This window comes from Nerophis ophidion, linkage group LG23, assembly GCF_033978795.1.
Source record: "Nerophis ophidion isolate RoL-2023_Sa linkage group LG23, RoL_Noph_v1.0, whole genome shotgun sequence".
NCBI classification, from domain to species: domain Eukaryota; kingdom Metazoa; phylum Chordata; class Actinopteri; order Syngnathiformes; family Syngnathidae; genus Nerophis; species Nerophis ophidion.
The window spans coordinates 1,498,104-1,514,048 of NC_084633.1; the positions used below are offsets into that span (position 1 = coordinate 1,498,104).

Sequence of the window (15,945 nt, forward strand, 5' to 3'; positions counted from 1 at the left end):
CGTCAGGATCCTCGCTGCGCTGTTTTGAATGCACTGGAGCTTTTTGATGCTACAGTACTTTCTTCTTTCCTTCATGGATCTAGTCTTTACCGCTGTCGGGTTTTTTTTTCTGTATCAATCAATCAATGTTTACTTATATTGCCCTAAATCACTAGTGTCTCAAAGGGCTGCACAAACCACAACACAAACCACTACGACATCCTCTGTATATATATATCTTTATTGTAATATTTTCAGAATTTGTTTTTTCTAATTTTGGCGAAAGTAAGACATGAAAACAATCTCAAGTAGTCTTTATTTTTTATGCCATTATTTTAATAGTCCGACCTGCGTGTGCAAAGATTTTCCCGCATGTGGCCGCTGTGCTAAAATGACTTTGACAGCCCTGCTATAAAGTGTTACACAAAATATTTCAAAAATAAAGTATTTTGACAAATCATCAAAATAAACTAGGCCCAATAGCACTGGTGTCTAACTCAAGGCCCGGGGGCCAAGTATGGCCCGCAAAAGCGTGGTAATGTGTTTTAAAGCGCGTCACATTTCTTACGGAATGTATTTATAGTTTCAATTGACACTAAAATATTATGTACTGCATGCAATTGCAAATATTTTCAACGGTATTATCTGATCATGCAACAATTGTTATATTACCATGTATTCCAAACATTCTTTAGTGGGAATATTTCAAAGCAAGTTGTACAAAAAAAAATAGACACTCGATGGCAGTAGTGTTTTTTTTTACTTTACAAATATCATTAATAAATCCATAGGCTGTTGCGTATTATTGTGAGGCAATCATATTTTCATATTTTCATGACTATGACGCAGCATTCAATAAGAATGGTTTTGACAATATATATTGATGCCATGGCATCCGTATCGGATTGATATCTGTGTGGTAAATCGATATGTCATTTCTCTTATGTTCCATCCATCCCCCCCACCCCCAAAAAAAATATTTGCTGTAATGTTTGTATGATAGGTCCAAAAGACAAAGTATTAAAAAAAGTAGTTTTATGTTGTTCAGTAATTTTGCACTATTGAATTTATTTTGCTCCAACAAAAATGGTCAATGGGGGTGATCTAAACCGTTTAACCATGATAAAAATATTTAAGATGGTAAAACAGTCACAAGAGCATCCAATGATCCTGAAACATGTCATGTAAAAATAATCGATATCATCAACACTGTACTCTATTTAGTTGGTATCGATAGCAATGTTTACAGTATCGCCCACCCTTAATGCATGATGATATAAATACTTTATAGTGTGGAAGGAAGAGTCATAAAGGACAAAAATATGAATCAAGTTAGGCAAAATGTATTTTATTCATCACAGTACATTGACAGTATATATTAAAGACAACAGTTAAAGCCATCTAAGATAATTACATCAATAATTATCTGGTTCTGATCACAAGTGCAAAAATGTTTAACAAAGAAGTGCCTTATCTGCAACTTTAAAGAAATCCAGCAGTATTATTTTGTACTACTGCTATATTCCTCAGCTTTAACACTCTAACCCAGGGGTGTCCAAAGTGCGGTCCGGGGACCATATTTGAGTCACAAGCAGACAACAAAATAACGTAACATATCTACATTAAAAAATATTCAATGTCTAAATGGCCCTCGTTGGATTTTTCAATTATTTTAACACCCCTGATTTAATAACCGAACAACTTCCTTTTAGATTGAAATATTTGTTAAGGTGTAAATTATAGGGGACACACGGACCATGTTAGCCTGGCATGGAACATTCACCACCACAATTATGTTGTACGCAAATGTCCTTATTTTAAAAGCGTGCTTTTCTGCCACTTTGAACGATGCAAACATTGAGTTGTTAATGACCCTGTGCTACTTCATCTTTAAACCAAGTTAAGCCTTCATAGATCCCTGCTCAAATCTCAAGTTTCAACACTGGCAACATGTCAACAGAGCGTCGCTGTCAGTGAAGGTTTGTGTAAAAATCACATTGTTGTGGGATTCCTACTTCTGGGGGGGAACAATTAAAAAGCCATTTACCGTTGCTGTTTAAGCTATTATGTACAGTAGAGGCCAAAATTTTGGACACACCTTCTCGTTCAATGCAATGTTTTCCTTATTTTCATGACTATTTACATTGTAGATTGTCACTGAAGCATCAAAACTATAAATGAACACATGTACTTAACAAAAAAGGTGAAACAACTGAAAACGTGTTTTATATCGTAGTTTCTTCAAAATAGCCACCCTTTGCTCTAAATACTTTTTCACACACTCTTGGCATTCTGTCGATGAGCTTCAAGAGGTAGTCACCTGAAGTTAAAGTACTACTGACAGTCAGACACACGCACACTATGTGTGGTGAAATGATCCTCTGCATTTGACCATCCCCATGTTCACCCCCTGGGAGGTGAGGGGAGCAGTGAGCAGCAGCGGTGGCTGCGCTCAGGAATCATTTTGGTGATTTAACTCCCAATTCCAACCCTTGATGCTGAGTGCCAAGCAGGGAGGTAATGGGTCCCATTTTTATAGTCTTTGGTATGACTCGGCCGGGGTTTGAGAACTCAGAACCTACCGATATCAGGGTGGAGACTCTAACCCAGTGGTTCTTAACCTCGTTGGAGGTACCGAACCCCCCCAGTTTCATTTGCGCATTCACCGAACCCTTCTTTAGTGAAAAATAAAATGTTTTTTACTCAAATTCAAGACAAAGTTATGTAGTTTTTTTTTACTGGTTCACAAAATGAACCATGCATGAGCTTCATCTTGTTCAAAGAACAAAACCAGCAGAGCATGAACTCACAACAAATTACACACCTGCGAATCAGATGGAAAATTAGAGGAAACATCCATAATGCGGCGAGAGGGAGGAGGTTTGATTTGCACGATGAGTCAGGCATGTCTTGACCTCCGCAGCGGAGGCTCCGCCGAACCCCTGAGGCCGACTTCTCGAACCCAGGTTAAGAACCACTGCTCTAACCACAAAGCCACTGACCAGGTGTGCTTGAGGCTCATCGAGAGAATGCCAAGAGTGTGCAAAGCAGTAATCAGAGCAAAGGGTGGCTATTTTGAAAAAACTACAATATTCATTCATTCATTTTCTACCGCTTATTCCCTTTGGGGTCGCGGGGAGCGCTGGTGCCTATCTCAGCTACAATCAAGCGGAAGGCAGGGTACACCATCACAGAAAAAAAAAACTAGAATATAAAACATTTTTTTCAATTGTTGCACCTTTTTTTGTTAAGTACATAACTCCACTCCTGTGTTCATTCATAGTTTTGATGCATTCAGTGACAATCTACAATGTAAATAGTCATAAAAAAATTAAGAAAATGCTTTGAAAGAGGTGTGTCCAAACTTTTGGCCTTTACTGTACCTCAAGAAGAGAATAAGACAAAATGAATAGCAGTCTTTACGCGATCGATTCGTGAAGGGAAAAAAGGAACTAGCTCTTGACTATGAAGCAGAGTTGCGGTAAATTGTATGAGTAGAAAAACAAAAAAACAAAACAGCGCATACAAGTATCATGCAGGCACTAAATATGCAGAGACATTTTAACGGTCAAACCAAGATTAGCGTTGGTCTGGGCTACGAAGTCGGTCCAAGGCGACAGGCAGAAGAACTAGGAGGACATTTCCAAATGGACACCGACATGCAGGTTGCCTTGGAAATCATCACAAACACTGACTCCTCTATCAAAGGTAAGATGTCCGCCTCTTTAAACCGACATTCACGTTAAATTAGGAGACATGGACGGATAGGTTAGTCCATAAGTGCCATTTTTTTGTCGTTGGGTCGCAGTTCGGACGGCCCGGGTCGGACCAAACCATTTGTTGACATGGTATCAGATTGCGTCACACATTCACTGGGAGGTAGTGATGAGAACAGACTACTCCATGCTCGCACTGTGGTGCGTGAAAGCCGGTGTACCACATGAGAAAGTATGAGGAGACTGAGATGAATAAGGTGTCCACACATTTGGATTAATGTCGACTGAATGAATGGATTACAGATTCACCACGTCACACGTTGTTATCGTTGTCCTGGCCGAGACTCAACTGACCTTCTGATTTCGTTTGATTGGTGTGTTTTGTGCTTTATCCTGCGTGGACGGTGAGGAGAGTTCCCTCCCCGTATCCTGGTGTCGTGTCATGGAACCCACGTCCCCCGCTGTTTTTCATTTGAACTGGGCCAACACCTCGTTGAAGATGTTGAGGAACATGTGCACGTGGTACTCCTTGAAAACCAGCGACGGACGGAAACGGATGGCCTTATCGCCACACCCCCCCAGGAGGATACCTGGTGGCAGAACATAGTCAGACATTGGAATGTTGTACATTGCCCCTTTGAGGAAAACAGACGAAAATGTAGAAAATCCCCACATTTCCTGCAATTGGGTGCATTTCTACTCTTTATTTGACCTTTATATTTATTCTCATCTACCAACCTTCTGGCTGTCTTTTTGACACTTCCATGTCCAATTTAAAGGGGAACATTATCACCAGACCTATGTAAGCGTCAATATATACCTTGATGTTGCAGAAAAAAGACCATATGTTTTTTTAACCGATTTCCGAACTCTAAAAGGGTGAATTTGGCGATTTAAACGTCTTTCAATTGTTTGCCTGTCGGAGCAATGACCTTTTACCCATGACGTCACATTGTGAAGCAATCCGCCATTTTCTCAAACACATTACACACACCAAGTCAAATCAGCTCTGTTATTTTCCGTTTTTTTCGACTGATTTCCGGTACCTTGGAGACTTCATGCCTCGTCGGTGTGTTGTCGGATGGAGGAACAACACGAACAGAGACTCATTCAAGTTGCAACAGTGGTCAAAAGATGCGTAAGTCCCTCGTTTGTTCCGACGACAGCCATGCTACAACAGAGATGGCAAGAATGTGTGCATATCCTGCGACACTCAAAGCAGATGCATTTCCAACGATAAAGTCAACGAAATCACAAAGGTGAGTTTTGTTGATGTTATTGACTTATGTGGAGTGTGCTAATCAGACATATTTGGTCACGGCATGACTGCAAGCTAATCGATGCTAACACGCTACTTAGGCTAGCTGTATGTACATATTGCATCAATATGACTCATTTGTAGCTATATTTGCATCCAGCCTTTCCCTCCACCCACATTTAATGCCAAACAAACACATACCAATCGTTGGTTAGAAGGCGATTGCCAAATTTGTCCGCGCTTCCTCCCGTGCCGCTGTCTGTCGTGATATGGCTCAAAAGCTTCTGTTCTTTAATTTAAATTTCGGTACCTGCCTACACACTCCAACCATCCGTTTCAATACATGTGTAATCTGTTGAATCGCTTACGCCGCTGAAATCTGAGCTACTATTCTATACCTTTCTTTGCTATCCGCCATGTTTGTTTCTGTGTGGTCGCGCTGTGACGTCACAGGACAATGGACGGGTGGATATAACGACAGTTAAAATCAGGCCGTTTATCGGGATATTGCGTGATGGGTAAAATTTTGAGAAACACTTTGAAAAATAAAATAAGCCACTGGGAACTGATTTTTAATGGCTTTAACGCTTCAGAAATTGTGATAATGTTCCCCTTTAATGGAACACAAACTTTAGATAATTTACTAAAAGTGTTATCATTGAAAACAACAATGCAGGCAATGAAGTCAGAAAACGTTTCTCATTTGGCATCCTGTAGCCACGCCCCCTCGGGTGATATACTTCCTGGGTTGTGACCTCTGTTTACATCAGTCACGTCAAATGAAGTTTGGTTGTTTTATAAATTTATTATGGGTCTACTGAGAATGTGACCAAATCTGCTGTGTCAAAAGTATACATACAGCAATGTTAATATTTGGTTACATGTCCCTTGGCAAGTTTCACTGCAATAAGGCACTTTTGGTAGCCATCCTCAAGCTTCTGGTTGAATATTTGACCATTTCTCTTGACAAAATTGGTGCAGTTCAGCTAAATTTGTTGGTTTTCTGATATGGACTTGTTTCTTCAGCATTGTCCACATGTTTAAGTCAAGACTTTGGAGTGGCCATTCTAAAATCTTAATTCTAGCCTGATTTAGCCATCACATGGACAACAATAAGACCTTCTGGTGAAAAGTTCTGTGGTCGGATGAAACACAAATTTTGGAGGAAAAAAGGTGAGGCCTTTAATCCCAGGAACACCATTCCCAACGTCAAGCATGGTGGTTGTAGTATTATGCTCTGGGCCTGTTTTCCTGCCAGTGGAACTGGTGCTTTACAGAGAGTAAATGGGACAATGAAAAGGGAGGATGACCTCAAGCACATCAAAAGTGGTAAAGGAATGTCTAAATCAGGCTAGAATTAAGGTTTTAGAATGGTCTTCCCAAAGTCCTGACTTAAACATATGGACAATGCTGAAGAAACAAGTCCATGTTAGAGAACAAACAAATTTAGCTGAACTGCACCAATTTTGTCAAGAGGAGTGGTCAAAAGTTTAACCAGAAGCTTGTGGATGGCTACTAAAAGTGTCTTATTGCAGTGAAACTTGCCAAGGGACATGTAACCAAATATTAACATTGCTGTATGTATACTTTTGACCCAGGAGATTTGGTCACATTCTCAGTAGACCCATAATAAATTCATAAAAGAACCAAACTTCATGAAAGTTTTTTGGTGACCAACAAGAATGTGCTCCAATCACTCTATCACAAAAAAATTGTAGAAATGATTGGAAACTCAAGACAGCCATGACATTATGTTCTTTACAAGTGTATGTAAACTTTTGATCGTGACTGTAAACATACATAGTCATGCATATAATCACGTTTCATCAAACATATATTAACATTGTCCTCCCTCCCCTAGGGATAACTGGGTAACACACGGCACACTGACAAAGCTTAACCTATTGATACTATAACAATCTACAAGGTTAATACAGTTGGCCTCTCTTTTCTTCTCCATTTATCTGCTTTCTTTTGTATTTAAAGTTATCATTACATATATGTAGTGTTGTATTTGAAACAATTGTATGGTTGATAATAGAGGTAATTGTTGTTATCATTTATTATTAATAGCGCTATATCTATTCCTCCATTTGTAGTGTAATAATGTCCATTGTAATTTCTGTATTAATAATATTTAATTCACTAACTGCTTCTTTGCTATCACCTTTACTATCATAGTTGTACATATCCCATTTGCTGTTTGTTGTTGTCTCTCTGTCTTATCCTCCTCTTGTCCCTGCAATATCCCCCACTATCTTCTTAATTTTCCTCTTTCTATCCTCTCCTGCTCCGGTACAGCAAATATGGGCGTCTACATCAACAATAGGATTTGCCTGAGTAGCTGGACAGGACACAAAACCTACCTTCTGGCTGGCTACTATTGAATACTCTAGAACAGGTGTGTTGAAAATGTTTGACTTAGGGGCCACATTGGGCTAAAAAGAAAGGTGTCCGAAAGCAGACTGCATGTGAAGAAACAATATATACAGCCTATAAATATGTATGTGTAGATAGTATATTAATTTAATGGATATATGATTAATAATTAAAGACCTACTGAAACCCACTACTACCGATGAAATATTAACATTGCAACACATGCAACACACGGCCTTTTTAGTTTACTAAATTGCAATTTTTTTAATTTCCCGCGGAGTTTCTTGTTGAAAACATCGCGGAATGATGACGCCTGCGTGTGACGTCACGGACTGTCAGGAAATATTAGCGCAGCACTATTTGCGGCTAAAAGTCGTCTCTTTTCATCGCGCAATTAAACAGTATTCTGAATTCTGAATCTGTGTTGCTGAATTTTTGCAATTTGTTCAATTAATAATGGAGAAGTCAAAGTAGAAAGATGGAGTTGGTAAACTTTAGCATTTAGCCACACAAACACACGGTGATTCCTTGTTCAAAATTCCCGTAGGTAAAGCTTTACTATGGATCAGAGCGGTCAAGCGAACATGGATCCCAACCACTTGTCGACCGGCAGGTTTCGGTGAGAAAATTGTGGCAAAAAGTCGCCTCTTACCGGAGATCTGTGGAGCTTGCGCCGTTCTTGTATCTGACTTCCCTCAGACACTGGCGTCAACTCACCCGTGGACAAACCCCTCCGGCTATCAGGTACTATTTAACTCACTAAAACACTAGCAACACAATAGAAAGATAAGGGATTTCCCAGAATTATCCTAGTAAATGTGTGTAAAAACATCTGAATCCGCCCCAATGCAATCGCCTTTTTTTTTTTTTAAACTTTCTTTAAAAAAAAAAAAAATTCTAGTCCTTCGCTATCAACATTATCATCCACAAATCTTTCATCTTTGCTCAAATGAATGGGGAAATTGTCGTTTTCTCGGTCCGAATAGCTCTTGCCGCTAAAACAATGTGAGGACGTGAGGAGCCCTCACCCTTCTGACGTCATCGTCTGCGACTTCCGGTAAAGGCAAGGCTTTTTTATCAGCACCAAAAGTTGCGAACATTGCCGTCGATGTTCTCTATTAAATCCTTTCAGCAAAAATAATGCAATATTGCGAAATGATCAAGTATGACACATAGAATAGACCTGCTATCCCCGTTTAAATAAGAAAATCTCATTTCAGTAGGCCTTGAATGTAACTGGATATTAAGTGTATGTGAAAGTTCGACTCCTACCTTGTTTACCTACGTGACAATCTCCTCAAAGTTGTGTAATCAATCAGAAATATCAAGCAGCTAAAATGTGCCCAACATGGATAAGTGTAAAGAGGGGTTTGCATTTTTTCCCATCATGCATTGTAATGGATTTGAATGGGTGTAATTGTGCATTTTTATGCCGCTTGGAAATTATTTTTTTATAATATAAATCAATATAATGTCAATCATCATGATTATTCCAACTTCAAGGGCGTGATTTATCTGATTTTTCAAAAGTGAATAATTTCAGAAGACTACTTTAACATCAACACAGGGAGAGAGGGATGAATGAGGAGTAGTGCGTTACATACCCTTGTTCCGTGCCTTCAGAAGGATGTTGTTGCGTGTTGAATCATCACGGATATCGACGGCACAGAAGGTTCCCTGTCCTCGGGCTCGGCTCAGAAGGCCAGGGTACTGAGCCTGAGGAGCAAAGGCATCTGGGTCGTCATCTCAGCGAGCAAGAGCCGAGTGAACAAGAGCTAGTGGCCTATTTTCTCAACTCAACAGTAAAAATGGGCAACGTTTTAGAACAGTTTCAAAGGGGAATTGCACATTTATTTATTTAGCCCATCAGTCAAAATCATGACGAAAGACATGAAGGATTAAATTTTTTTAAATGCATAAAGCACTAACTTGGAAATAAACGTAAATAAAAGTTTGCTTACAATGGAGCCAACAAAAGCTCCACTATTCTGCCCATAAAATTACATTTCACGACTTGAATATTAAGTATTAGTGATTTTGTTATTGCAAACGCTAAAGATCAGTAGCTTATGTAGCTTTGTTGAGCTCAGAAGGTTGTTTCCACAACCTGGTGCTCGTAAAAGTATTTTTTCTAGATCATATATCACACCTCTTACCTGCATAGAAGGATGTGGACGTAATCCGACAAATTGGTACACTTTGACAACCAATTTAGACCCAAAAATGTTGAGTAAGACACAAAAAGACTCTTGGTTCCACCCTCCTTTTCTTCGCGAGGATTATGAGTCACTCTTCACTTAAAAAGGGGATATAACAAGTTGTTCTACCGGTTGGCATCCCAGCGAGGGCAGACATTGTACAGTAAGTGATGTTTTACCATCTTTGTTGGCTCTCATGAAGTCTGCAGTTACTAGTAATCAGTGATGGAAAAAGGAAAAGTTGTGATGCGTTTTTGAAATTAACGCGCCACGTATGCTTAAAATGAGCAAAATACATAAATATTAAATGTTATTACAAACATGCCTGTTACTACATTACATATAAACTTGCATCATGTATATAAAACCTAAATGAAGGTGTTTGGATGTTTTTTTAAGGGCTTTATCGATAGAATAGAGTGACTTTTGATCACAGTTATTTACTTGTTAGAATGCATGAAAATGGAAAAAAATGGGTGGATAACATTAACATTTTGAATAATAAGCAAGATTTAAAAAAAAAAACTGCAGCTGCCCTGTTAGAAGTTAAAACACTACCTACTGTGTAGTGCATGCAAAAATAGTACACTTACCGATATAGAGGAAAAAACGGAATATTACAGATTTGTTAAACTTGTTACCTGTAATTCATACAGCCCATTTAGCAGGGCTTTTCCCGAACGAGTCACTTCCTCCAGGAGGTTCTCTCTGCGAATCACGTTGAGGACCTCAACCAGGAACAAGTTCTTTGATGGGTCACCCATCCATGTGTTGAAGATGCGGTAGGGCTGAAAACAGGTAAATGATAATACAATAATTTCGGACATCGAAATGTGGAAGTTTCGCCAGAAAATGCCTCTTCAGGTTATATTTCAGACCCGCTCCACATCCATTGCTTTCCTCCTCTCCAAGGTTCTCATAGTCATCATTGTCACCGACGTCCCACTGGGTCATTATTGTCACCGATGTCCCACTGGGTGTGAGTTTTCCTTGCCCTTATGTGGGCCTACCGAGGATGTCGTAGTGGTTTGTGCAGCCCTTTGAGACACTAGTGATTTAGGGCTATATAAGTAAACATTGATTGATTGATTGAAGAATGTGTTTACCTAATTGCAAAGTAAACACATCGGTTTTCACACTGCACTGTCAATGAATTCATTATTCTGCCCCCGCTACTCATTTCCAGCGTGTGCAGCTAGTTAACAGCATAAAGAAAAAGAAGCTCTCGAAGTTCTGGTGAGGATTGATGCTGAGGGTGGTGTTTCTTTTGAATCATTTTCCTCCCTCAGTTTTATTTCTTTACACGTCTTTCTTCATTTAAGTTTGTAATATAAAACATCAAATAAACGTGACAAAAGTATAACGTTCATTGTGTATTTCACATAATGTCCGTTGTGTATTTTACATAATGTCCATTGTGTATTTTACATAAATGTCCATTGTGTATTTTACATAAATAATGTCCATTGTGTATTTTACATAAATAAAATTGAAGGTTGAGTGTTAATGTATTCACACAATAAACTAAAAATGTTTACATTAACAGAAATTACGCAACAATCACACACCAAACATTGCACACACTGTATATGACTTTTTACAATTAAATCTAAGGTTTGTCGCCCTCGACTGGACAAATTTAGCACTACATGTATTAAACAAGGTTTACTCTAAGACAAAAAACAACCACGAACACAAAAGTTATCACAAAGCAAGCAATTTCAATACAAAACAAAGTCGATCTCTTTATGCACAAATTATATAAATGTTTGACCAAGTATTGTGATGAAGTTTACAAACCGGGATTAACCCATTTATCATAAATAAAACTAATCTGCGTCATTGAGAATTTGCACCACATGTAGGTGTAAACCCCCAACATTTAAGCAACTATTTTATTATATCTCCTCTGGGGACAATACTGTAGCAACGAAAACTCCAGAAATGTTGGATTGTCTTCAGTTGATTGTTGGCAACAAAATTATCTTGGTTGTCATTGTTACCAGCCACAGTATTTAGACAATAATGGTTTTTCATGCTGTACAAGCTGTACCCTGACTACTCTAAAGTATGTCTAAGTTTCATTTGTAGGGTGTTGTTTGAATAAGGTATAGACCAGGGGTGTCCAAATTACGGCCCGCACGCAGTCACAAGTTTAATAAGGAATCTTAGCCACAGAGAGATTGCATTCATTTAAATGGTCTGATAAATTTGATGCTACTATTTTGTCAACATCTGGTAGTAAAGAGTAATTCAGGTTAATGACATTTAATTAGGCTCTGACCAAAAGTTTGTGGAGCTTTTACTTATATAACCCAATACAAACAACCCTCCCTAGTCATGTTGCAAAAAATAATAAAAAAATCCAACCAACACAAAATGTCAAAAGACATGGTCACAGATAACCTGCTCACTGAACTTTTTTGGGACATTATAAAAATAGTAAAGATTAATTCAGGCTAATGATATTTAATTATGCTCTGACCAAAAGTTAGTGGGTTATTTAATTATATGACCCAATGCAAAGAAACCTTCCATAGTCATGGTGCAAAAAAAAAAATCCAACCAACACAAAATGTCAAAAGACATGGTCACAGATAACCTGCTCACTGAACTTTTTTTGGACATTATAAAAATTGACCATGCACCATAAAAAAAAAAAAAAATGACACCCATTACAAAGCATAATGGGAAAAATGCAAAACACCCACAACACTTATCCATGTGTGGCGCATTTTAGGGGCTTGATATTTCTGATTGATTACAAAACTTTAAGGAGTCTGTCGCGGAAGTAAACAAGGTACGAGATCCACCTTTCACACACTGTTAATATTTAATTATATTAATTATTTATTACACATCCAATATATAAATATAATATGTACATGCACGCACACACACAGTTACTTTACATGCAGTCGGCCTCCAAGTCAGAAAGTTTGGACACCCCAGGTATAAACAAACGTTTTGACAAGTTATACTCCATAAGCATTAGCATTAAACAGGCACTGAGTTAGCACAATGAGTCCATCATGTGTCATGTCTTTTTATTTTTTCGGACTATAATGTGCAATAATGTGTGTATATATGTATATATATATATGTGTGTGTGTGTATGCATATATGCATGTGTGTGGATATATATTAATTAAATTAAAGTACCAATGATTGTCAAACACACAGTAGGTGTGGTGAAATTTGTCCTCTGCATTTGACCCATCCCCTTGATCACCCCCTGGGAGGTGAGGGGAGCAGTGGGCAGCAGCGGCGCTGCGCCCGGGAATAATTTTTTGATGATTTAACCCCCAATTCTAACCCTTGATGCTGAGTGCCGAGCAGGGAGGTAATGGCAGAGGTGGGTAAAGTAGCCAGAAATTGTACTCAAGTAAGAGTACTGTTACTTTAGAGATTTATTACTCAAGTAAAAGTAAGGAGTAGTCACCCAAATATTTACTTGAGTAAAAGTAAAATGTATGTTGTGAAAAAACTCATCAAGTACTGAGTAACTGATGAGTAACCTGTTGGTTTAATAATTACGGCAACAGATAATGCACAAAAACATAAAAATAGCAATGAGAAAATTCAGAGCCAGGAATATCTCTTAAGCAACTAAAACAATAATATTAAATAATAATACATTAAAATACAAAAATTAAGGCAAATTGAGCCACAATAACTTAACAGCACCATAGGCTCAGTAGGCATTTATTGATTGATTGATTGAAACTTGTATTAGTAGATTGCACAGTACAGTACATATTCCCTACAATTGACCACTAAATGGTAACACCCCAATAAGTTTTTCAACGTTAATCAATTACTTAATAAATGACCAAGTCGAGGTTATCTACCTCATATATACATACACACACATATCATATATATATATGTATATATACACAGTATATCATTTATAGTTTTTTTATTTTGCCGTTTTTGTTGAAATGTTAAAGGTGTTTTAATGAATATACATGCATGTTTAACATATAGATTCCTATCTTTCATGAAGACAAGAATATAAGTTGGTTTATTACCTGATTCTGATGACTTGCATTGATTGGAATCAGACAGTATAGTGCTGATAATGTCCACATTTTCAAATGGAGGAGAAAAAAAGTTCCTCTTTTCTGTCTAATACCACATGAAAGTCGTTGGTTTTTGGCATCTTATTTGTCCAGCTTCCATATTCATTTTTATACACTTTACAAGAAATACATTGGCGGCACTGAGTGTGTGTGTGTGTGTATATGTATATGTATATATATATATATATATATATATATATATATATATATATATATATATATGCATATATATATATATATATATATATATATATATATGTATATATATATATGTATATATGTGTATGTATATATATATATGTGTATGTATATATATATATATTTATGTGTATATATATATATGTATATATATACGTGTATGTATGTGTATATATATATGTATATATATGTGTATATATATATATATATATGTATATATATGTGTATATATATATATGTATATATATATGTGTATATATATATATGTATATATATATGTGTATATATATGTATATATATATGTATATGTGTGTGTATATATATATATATATATATATATATATGTATATGTGTGTATATATATATATATATGTGTGTATATATATATATGTGTGTATATATATATATATATATATATATATATATATATATATATATATCCATCCATCCATCCATTTTCTACCGCTTATTCCCTTTCGGGGTCGCGGGGGGCGCTGGCGCCTATCTCAGCTACAATCGGGCGGAAGGCGGGGTACACCCTGGACAAGTCGCCACCTCGTCGCAGGGCCAACACAGATAGACAGACAACATTCACACTCACATTCACACACTAGGGCCAATTTATATATGTGTATATATATATATATGTGTGTATATATATATATATATATATATATATATATATATATATATATATATATATATATATACATATACATATACATACATATATATACATATACATATACATACATATATATACATATACATATACATACACACACATCTCTTATTTTCTATCTTTTTTTACTATTTATATCACCAAATTGTATATGCACCTTAGGGGATCTGCTCCAATTTCATTGTTCTTTGAACCTGTTCACTGCAATAATGACAATAAAACTCTATACTATTCTATAACCCATTCAGTTTTGGACAATAATATTATATGAAGTTTTTAAATTCAGGACTGACAACATCTAAAAGTGAACTCGTGTGGCGTCCACTCCAGGAGATGTTAAAATGACCAACCTTATCGGCCTGTAATTCCAGTTTGTGGTAGTAGCCACCGGTCAGAAGCTTCTTGCTGAAGGACACGATGTCAGCGGGGTCGTCCATACCCCAGTGCTCGTGGGCCCAGAACTTTCCTGTGCACCCTCCTCCGGTTTGGACTTCGTCCACATGGAAAGCACAGCCATGCTGGGTGGAGACAAACATAATAAAGCACATGTAAGCGACATCACAAATGGCTTCATCACCAGTAAAACATAGCTAATATGTAGATGTTTTCAGAAAGCTTAGCATATAGTGACCTACATTAGATTGGTTTTCATATTAAGCTAGGGATGTCCCGATCCGTTATTGAAATCGGTCTGATATTGGCACAAACCAAGTATTATAGTATAAGTATTACATATATAAGGACTTCAATACAAGGAGTTCTGCAGCACATTTACTTGTGCTAATCTGCCAGTTAACACCTCAATGTACTTTAATAAGCACCCAAGGTTTATATTTTAGTGATGTAATTTACAAAAGGTTAACCAATTGGTTATACGATACTAGGGGCTAGCAGCTACATAACAGCTAAGCACACATTAGCACACAAGCTAAACATTCTTACAAGTGTCTTTAATTGAACAATATTGCAGTTTAAAACATGGCATTTGTCAATTTAAACAAGTAACAAATAATTATAGTTGCATATGAGAAACTGGGGCTTCACGGTGGCAGAGGGGTTAGTGCGTCTGCCTCACAATACGAAGGTCCTGCAGTCCTGGGTTTAATCCCAGGCTCGGGTTCTTTCTGTGTGGAGTTTGCATATTCTCCCCGTGAATGCGTTGGTTCCCTCCGGGTACTCCGGCTTCCTCCCACTTCCAAAGACGTGCACCTGGGGATAATTGGCCCTAGCGTGTGAATGTTTTCTATCTGTGTTGGCCCTGCGATGAGGTGGCGACTTGTCCAGGGTGTACGCCGCCTTCCGCCCGATTATAGGTGAGATAGGCGCCAGCGCCCCCAAAAGGGAATAAACGGTAGAAAATGGATGGATATTAGAAACTACCCAGTAACAGACATGTCTGCATCATTGCTTCATGAATTTTTGTGGCCACTAGATGTCGCCAAAAACATTT

The 15,945-nt window shown here is 37.6% G+C and overlaps 1 protein-coding gene across 1 annotated transcript in view; it reads right to left on the reverse strand.

Moving 5' to 3' along the window:
* Positions 1-1,306: 1,306 nt before the first annotated feature.
* LOC133541709 (4-aminobutyrate aminotransferase, mitochondrial-like) overlaps positions 1,307-15,945 on the reverse strand; it is a 74,017-nt gene continuing 59,378 nt past the window's right edge. Inside the window, exons 13-16 of the mRNA XM_061885267.1 lie at positions 14,846-15,013; positions 10,172-10,318; positions 8,937-9,048; positions 1,307-4,285 (exon numbers count right to left, since the gene is read on the reverse strand). Coding sequence (XP_061741251.1) covers positions 4,164-4,285; positions 8,937-9,048; positions 10,172-10,318; positions 14,846-15,013 — 549 coding nt within the window. The 3' untranslated portion in view covers positions 1,307-4,163. The remainder of the gene's footprint in view (positions 4,286-8,936; positions 9,049-10,171; positions 10,319-14,845; positions 15,014-15,945) is intronic.